Source organism: Macaca fascicularis, chromosome 12, assembly GCF_037993035.2.
Source record: "Macaca fascicularis isolate 582-1 chromosome 12, T2T-MFA8v1.1".
Taxonomy (NCBI): domain Eukaryota; kingdom Metazoa; phylum Chordata; class Mammalia; order Primates; family Cercopithecidae; genus Macaca; species Macaca fascicularis.
Window position 1 is genome coordinate 70,519,346 of NC_088386.1, and position 8,301 is coordinate 70,527,646.

General features: G+C 43.2%; 1 protein-coding gene across 9 annotated transcripts in view; it reads right to left on the minus strand.

The window, feature by feature from the left end:
• CHN1 (chimerin 1) overlaps window positions 1-7,976 on the minus strand; it is a 198,717-nt gene extending 190,741 nt beyond the window's left edge. For 7 of the 9 annotated variants that reach the window (XM_074009484.1, XM_065525669.1, XM_074009482.1 and 4 more), the window contains exons 1-2: window positions 7,804-7,976; window positions 7,480-7,678 (exon numbers count right to left, since the gene is read on the minus strand). Coding sequence is in view for 5 of the 9 variants with exons in the window: in XM_074009480.1 (XP_073865581.1) it covers window positions 7,480-7,498 (19 nt within the window). In the remaining 4 variants the exon portion in view is untranslated. Of the gene's footprint in view, window positions 1-7,447; window positions 7,679-7,803 lie in introns of those variants that run through there. The other 2 variants (XM_045367284.2, XM_074009479.1) reach the window with 2 other exon arrangements.
• Window positions 7,977-8,301: the final 325 nt, after the last annotated feature.

Here is an 8,301-nt window from a genome sequence, read left to right on the forward strand (position 1 = left end):
GCGTGGTGACTCACATCTGTAATCCCAGCATTTTGGGAGACCGAGGCAGAAGGATCATGAGGTCAGGAGTTCGAGACCAGCCTGGCCAACAAAAATTAGCTGGGTGTGGTAGTCCCAGCTACTCGGGAGGGTGACGCAGGAGAACTGCTCGAATCCGAAGAGGCACAGGTTGCAGTGAGCTGAGACCACGCCACTCTACTCCAACCTGGGTGACAGTAAGACTCTGTCTTGGGGGCAAAAAAAAAAAAAAAGATACAAGATAGGGCCAGGCACAGTGGCCCACACCTATAATCCCAGCACTTTGGAGGGCCAAGATGGGTGGATCACCTGAGGTCAGGAGTTCAAGACCACCTGGCCAACATGGTGAAACCCTGTCTCTACTAAATACACAAAAATTAGCCAGGCGTGGTGACACACGCCTGTGGTCCCAGCTACTCAGAAGTCTGAGGCAGGAGAATTGCTTGAACCTGGGAGGTGGAGGTTGCAGTGATCTGAAATTGCGCCACTACACTGCAGCCTGGTGACAGAGTGAGACTCTGTCTCAAAAAAAAAAAAAAGATACAAGATTAAAAAAAAAAAAAAAAAAAACCCACATACTTTAAGAGCTGAAGATATGACAGAAATGGGAAAAATCAGGAAGAATTTGCAGTTTTAAAAGCCTCAAAGACTCATTCAGTTTTGAAATGTCAAGTCTGTGGTCACAAAAATCTATTCAAGGAGAGATATGTCTGACACATCCCTGTGCTTGCCTTACACCACGGAACACATGCAATCCAAAAGAATCGAAAGGTCAAAGTCAGAGTAGAAAGAGAAAGGAACCACTCTCAGTGCAGCTGGATAAAAAACAATGAGGTGGCTCTATGCCAGGCCACTGAGCAGCTGGTGACATGCTGGCCTGACTCATCTTCCCTTCTCCCCCATTCTCTCAACTGTGGGTATTGGCTCTTCCCAAGAAGTGCCTACTTTTCTAACTGTAAAACAGGTAGGAACAGTTTTACCTATCCATTTTTAATTTTATTTTTTGTTCTTTGAGGAAGAAAAGTAAAAAAAATTCTAAAAATGTAAAAAGCTCTTAAAGGTTCTTAGATATAAAACCATTCTTTTCTTCTATTTAATCTTTATTTTTAAAGCTTAGGTGGTTTTTTAAATTAATATATCTCAGTTTTACTGAGATATATTCCCATACCATAAAATTCACCCTTTTAAAGTATACAATGTAGCGGTTTCTAGTGTATTCACAAAGTATCTATTCTTTTAAAAATAAGCAGCCAAGCCGGGCGCGCGGTGGCTCACGCCTGTAATCCCAGCACTTTGGGAGGCCGAGGCGGGCGGATCACAAGGTCAGGAGATCGAGACCACGGTGAAACCCCGTCTCTACTAAAAATACAAAAAATTAGCCGGGCGCAGTTGTGGGCGCCTGTAGTCCCAGCTACTCGGGAGGCTGAGGCAGGAGAATGGCGTGAACCCGGGAGGCGGAGCTTGCAGTGAGCCGAGATCGCGCCACTGCACTCCAGCCTGGGCGACAGAGCGAGACTCCGTCTCAAAAAAATAAATAAATAAAAAAATAAAAAATAAAAAAATAAAAATAAGCAGCCAAATTAGGAATATACATTTATAACTTTATTTTGTCAGGCTTTTTTTTCTATTCAATATGACTTTTCAATGTAAATATGGTCATATTGTATCCTCTTTCCTTAGTTTTGTCCTATCCTATTTTTAAGGATAGTAGGATTATATTAATAAAAAAAATCAAAGTTCATAGAAATTATTTTCTATGTAAGAATGACTTATGGCTGGCGATTTGGTTACAAGGCCAGGCTCAAGGACTTGTCCTGAATTGAGTTTGCACAGAAAGTTCTGTGATTTCATTTAGTTTACATATTTCAGATAAATAAAGTCTTCTAAAGATGCTGTAATTGATACTTTCTGTAAGACTGAGAAAACATCAATTGCCCACAGAAAAGGACCTTGTCTTTATCAGAGGGACTCTGAGAAACGCTACACCCTCACCAGCCCCAGCAAGGTACTCTTTGTCATGGCAGCTCTCAAGATGATGGTAAATTCCTAGGTTAAAACAATCTTATGAAAAATCTGTAACTTATTATACTAATGTCATTCCTTTAAAACTATTATTATAACATATAAAACATCACCAAACAGTATTTTTCTGCCTATTTTACGATTGCTTTAAATTAGTATAAAACATGTATTCTCAATGAGTTGGGGAGACGGAGAGTTGGGTTTAAAAAGTACTATATTTATATTATGCAGAAAGCAGATATATCTACAGTACATAAAGAGATACACGGTATATTTCTGGTATTAAATTTTCATGGGGAGAACAATTAGAAAACAGGCATAAAAGGCTGGGAGGGGGAAGATTTTTTAAAAGGTTGAGAAAAAGTAATCTAAAAGAAACTAAAACTTTTATTGAAAATATGTCAAATTTGTACAATTATACATATCACTATTTTCTATGTTCAAAAATTAGGCTGCTTATAGGATGGTTATCTGCAGAGCCAGATGTGACTCAAAAGACTGCAGCACCAATACTCCTTGTACACAGATGGTGACTATCAGAGTTATAACAACTATAATTATTTTATTGTTCTTACATTGTACCAGCTCTCCACACATTAAAAGACAAACTTTAAAGCTAAAATATTAGAACCACAGGCATGCATCACCACACCTGGCTAATTTTTCTTTTTTTTTTAATTGAGATGGAGTCTCGCTCTGTTGCCCAGGCTAGAGTACAGTGATGTGATCTCAGCTCACTGCAACCTCTACCTCCTGGGGTTCAAGCTATTCTCCTGCCTCAGCCTCCCACGTAACTGGAACTATAAGCATACCACGCCAGGCTAATTTTTGTAATTTTAGTAGAGACATGGTTTTGCTATGTTAGCCAGGTTGGTCTTGAACTCCTAACCTCAAGTGATCACCCACCTTAGCCTCCCAAAGTACTGTGATTACAGGCGTGAGCCACCATACTCGGCCTGATTTTTTTTTTTTTTTTTTTTTTTTTTGAGACAAAGTCTCCCTGTGTCTCCCAGGCCAGAGTGCAGTGGCGCGATCTTGGCTCACTGTAACCTCTGCCTCCCGGGGTTCAAGGGATTCTCCTGCATCAGCCTCCCAAGTAGCTGGGACTTCAGACACCTGCCACCATACCTGGCTAATTTTTTTATTTTTAGTAAAGGTTGGGTTTCACCACGTTGGCCAGGCTGGTCTTGAACTCCTGACCTCAAATGATCCACCCACTTCGGCCTCCCAAAACGCTGGGATTACAGGTGTGAACCACTGCACCCAGCCTTTTTTATTATTATTATTATTTGTAGAGATGGTGTCTCCCTATGTTGTTCAGGCTGGTCTCAAACTCCTGAGCTCAAGTGATCCTCCAGCCTCGGCCCCTCAAAGTGCCAGGAGGCATGGGCCACCCATTACAGATGTGAGCCACTATGCTCAGCTGGGTTTTCTTATGTTTACTCTTTAGAGACAGGGTCTTGCTATGTTGTCCAGACTGGAATGCAGTGGCTACTCACAGGCACGATCATAGTGCAACCACAGTCTTGAACTTCTGAACTCAAGCAATTCTCTTGCCTCAGCCTCCTGAGTAGCGGGGACTACAGGCACATTGCCACCATGTCTGACTAAAATATTAAGTTTTGACACCAGTGTGAGAAGGGAACACGGAGAAAAATTTAAATAAGGATGATTATTTAAATGACAGCTGAAAAGAATATATTCTGAAAAAGGCAGATGAGCTCACACCACTGGGCCACCCTCTCGTATTCTTTGGATAACTGAAAAATAAAAATGTCAGCAGAGAGTATAGTTGAGTGGGAATTTCCTATAAAATTAGCTTTCAGTCAAATAAAGCATACTGAAAATGTTCAATTGACTTGTCTTTTAAAAAATACATTTTAATTTCAGGACACTCATTTGGGAAATCAGAAGATTTCCTAACTATATCACAAAGGATATGCCATTGCTATTTAACTGCTCCAAAAGATGTCCATAGGAAGGTTTGTCAGGCTAGTGACAGATGCTGAATAAAGTGAGATAATGAAAAGGTTTCCATGGCAGAAGCGTCTGAGGAAAGATGGTATAAAAATATAGCAAAATTGTAAGTATTATTAGAAGTGATCCATGGTAGTAACGATGGTGACTAACTGATAACAAGAATAGAAAAATTAGAGGCAAGGAGGGTGAGTGGCAACGCTAGAGGTGACTATACACAGATCGAGGAGCATTATTCAAGGTTCAGCCAGCCCAGTGGATGGTAACTGAGTTCCCAATCTCATCAGTTGGTCTGGGCTATAAACCACAGCCCCATTAAGCTATAAATGACAGAAATGCCTGCCAAGGCAAGAGTTGGCAGAATGCTTATTCACCCAGCTCTGCCAACTAAGACTCTATTGGAGTGGCCAATCAGGACATTTTGTCAGGTACACCAGCTACAAATTCCCACATTCAAGGATCTGAGACTTTCCTTTTATCCCAGTAATTACTAGAAAACATGTGCTCTCTACCAAGGAAGTTCTCACAAAGCCTATATGGAATTAGTTAATAGTTAAGTGCCACTCACTATATGGAATTAGGTAATTAGTGAATTAGGTGCATTTGCTATAGTTCTAGAAAAGACTCTGGAGTGCCACTAGAGGACCATGTCTCTTGTACACTGTGACAGATGTTTGCTGAACAAATGACAGGGTGAGTGAGCAGAGTCTGTAATACATATGGATAATTTTTGAAATTGGGGGATTGAAAAACTATATCGAAGCTGATAATGAGATGTGAGTTCATCTGAAAGGAGAAGAAAAATGGGTGCAAATCCTTAAGCTTTCAAAAATGCACATTTTCAATTCCCAAATGAGACTGTAAAATCATTCAAGATTGGGGTCTGGTTCTTCTATCCCAAAATAAAACAAATATGCATTAAAAATATCATTTTAAGCGGCAAAGGTGATGAACAGTGAGGAGGAGAGATAAGACAGTCTTAGCCATTCAGCTTAATTTAACAAGTATTTGAGTTCCTATAACATACTTAACAAGTGAAAAAAATTAAATGTATGCAAATGCAAAATCAGGTAATGTTAGAGGTTCCACTTTTTAAAACTAAGTCACCAACTCCCTATAAAAAGAACATTTCTTAAATTTATAAAAAGCCTGAAAGAAAATGTAAAACACAAAGCTAATAACTAGTCTAGACTCTACTGCTGGACTGGGCTAACTGATTAACCAAGATACAAAAGATAGGGCCCTGACAATGGTTACTCTGGGGAGCCTCAGGTATAAACTCTGCTGAGCTCTGACTAATTCCGTTGATCTGGTTAGGTCCCTGCCTCTAACTCTTTTCACTACCATCTCACAGAACTTTATTGCTCCATTGCTCTTCTGTTCTAAGTCATTAAGAGTAAATATAAAGGGACGTGAGGCACTTCTGACTAAAACCAACTAGTTAAAGGTAGTAAAATCTAAAATAAAATCCATTTCTTCTAAACCGTGGGTATGTCTCTCAACATACACAAAAAGTTATTTTGAATTGGGCAAGTTTGACCCAATCTCCTAGTATCTATCTTTAATACAACAGTTCTCAAACTTCAGTGAGCGTAAGAATCACAAAGGGAGTCACTTTAAAATCCCCTTCCCCCATGTCTTTGGGCAAAAGAATCTACATTTTTAACAGACATCCCAGATGACTGATGAGTCGTGTACAATCACTTTTAAAAACAGCTGCTGCTCTATCACTACTTACCAAATAGCCTCTGCACTCAAGAGTGGTTTGTTTTATAACACAGAAACGTTCACACTGTAACAAACTGGATTTTGTGAAGTGAATTCTATTTTCCCACAAGTAGACTTTAACATTTTAAATATACATTATTCATTTTGAAGGCTGGGAGTGATTTCTTATACTTTCTTCTACAGGCCACATTCCGTACTTTTCCCTTCCTCATCTTCACCTCAGTGGTTAAAGATTTAGAATTTAGAAATCCTTTAAAAGAGCATTTTTCACCCCAATTTATCTTTTTTATTCATCAGGAAAGCCAGTATTTGAAAAGTTGACTTGTAAACCTTACTTCTGAAATCAAACCTTGAACATGCTCAATATCTCTTTAGGAAACAAAATTTTTGTACCAAAAAGTTCCACATTTAAGGAAAATGCTGCTATTAAATAATGCTTAGATACAAAGTACTAAGAAGCTGCGAGAATTTTACTATTTTTCAGAAAAAGAATAAACTTTTTTTAAGTACCTATGGAGGATCATCACCAAGTAAGAAATGTCACTTCTAGTAACGTACTTGGGCACAGTAAATACAGTGCCAGAGTGAAGCCTGGTGAAGTGAATTCTATGCTCAGTTTTGCCACAAAAGAGCCCTGTGACCTTGGGAAACAACCTCTCTGGATCTAAGTTTAATTTATAAAATAAGATAGTTAAATAAAAGTAACATTTTGATTCCAGCAGCTTAATTCACTGGGAGGTATTTACATCAAAAAGCATTTGAGGTATGTAACACCTCTAACGTGCTTGAATCAAATGACATAATTAAAACTGAACTGGAAACTTGATATTGTGAATAACTTACTGAGGCTGTTCTTGTAGCTATCAATTACATATCATGGTACTTTGCTTCTTCGAAAAAGCTGAATACTTTGAACGTCTAAATGTTCATATATTGAGTTTTCTTAAAGTCAGGTACGTATGTACCATAGTCCAGTTTTGTAAAAGGAAAGAATGTATCTTTTCAGTCCTTTTTCCCAACCCATTGTCATTTCTCATTGTCACTGAGAAAAAAACACCTTGAAGTCTTAAACACTAAAAGCAACAGTGTTGCAGTAATTACACCACAAAAATAACATTTCTTTCTTAATGAATACTCAGTCTCCTGAGATTACAGTTACCTTCCGGTAACCAACTTTCTTCTGTCTGCTCTCAGTCGTTAGCGCAAACATTTTCAATTTTAACCCATATTCAGTTCACAAATCATACTTATTTCCAACGGAATATACTGAGTCCAAAAAAAAATTCCCCAATAGTCCAACAGGAAGCAACACATGCATCTGGCAATTCCAAGGAGGCTGGGGATGCACAGATACCTCGTTCAAAATAAATAAACTTTCCAAGGACCTTTATTTACCGACGGGAAAGGGAGGTTTGAAAACAACCGGTTAACTTCACTCCCAAGTTGGCATCTTAAAGAACCGTTGTGCGTTTGCAAAACACCCAGGACCTCTGAGCCTCCCAGCCGAGAATTGGCCAAGGGAGCACACGCCCATCGGCCGTGCCTGGAGAGGAAACAATGGGAGAGGCGCGAGGGAGCGAGCCGGCGCCCCGGGCGCCCCAACTCTGCGGCCCCGGCCCGCTCCGACCCCACGCGCCGCGCCCCCTCCCCGGGCACCCAGACCCCCCAGGTCCCTGCCCGCCAGCCCCGGGAAGCGGCCCACCTGCGGCGGCGCGGGGAGACAGCTGCACTTACCAAACAGGGTCAGGGCCATTGTAAAGGCGCTCGCCGCCTGCTCGCCGCCGCCCGCCGAGTCCACGCGCTCCTCCCAGGCGGGCTAGGGATCACCTCATCTGCCCGCCGCACCCACACCTCGGAGGGAGTGGGGTGCCCGATGGTGCGTGCTGGGGGCGCCGGCGCCCGGGGAGGCTGCAGGCCGGGACGCGGGGGACCGCTGCAAGAAAAAGTTATTCACGCGTTATTGTCGGGCGCAACGGGCCCAGGGAGCCCCGCTAGCTCTCCTCGAGCCGGCACTTGTCGCTGCTATCAGGCGCGGAGCGTGCGCGCGGGAGGAGGTACCTGCGAGGCGGGAGGCTTGGCCGCGGCGCAGTGGCAGGCGGAGAGGCGGCGCCGCAGTGGCGGCGGCGGCGGCGGCGACGGGGAGAGCAGCAGCCTCGCACAGCCCCCGGCGGGGCGCGCTCACTCCGCATCCCGCGGCCTCGCCGACGCCATCTTGCGATAGCGTCTCCCACGAGCTTGGCCGCGCCGCCGCCTCCCGCCTCTCCCTCGGGCTTCCCGGCCCAGTGCGTTCCCATGGCAACGGGCGCGCGCGGGGGCGCGGGGGTGCGCCCTCATTCACGCGGCGGCGAGGAGCCGCCCGCGCCCCCCTAGAGGCGGCCGCCGGGAGCGGGGATGGAGCGGGGTCGGTGTGCGTTTTAGCTGAAAGCCCAGGTTTTTTCTTGAATGGAATTTGAGGAGGCGCAGAGAGGAGAAAAACGGTGTTACTCGAAAGAGGAAGAGTCACAGGAGGATGCTGCGTGAATACAGCGTCCGGGCAGGGTCATCTGGGGACCTGGT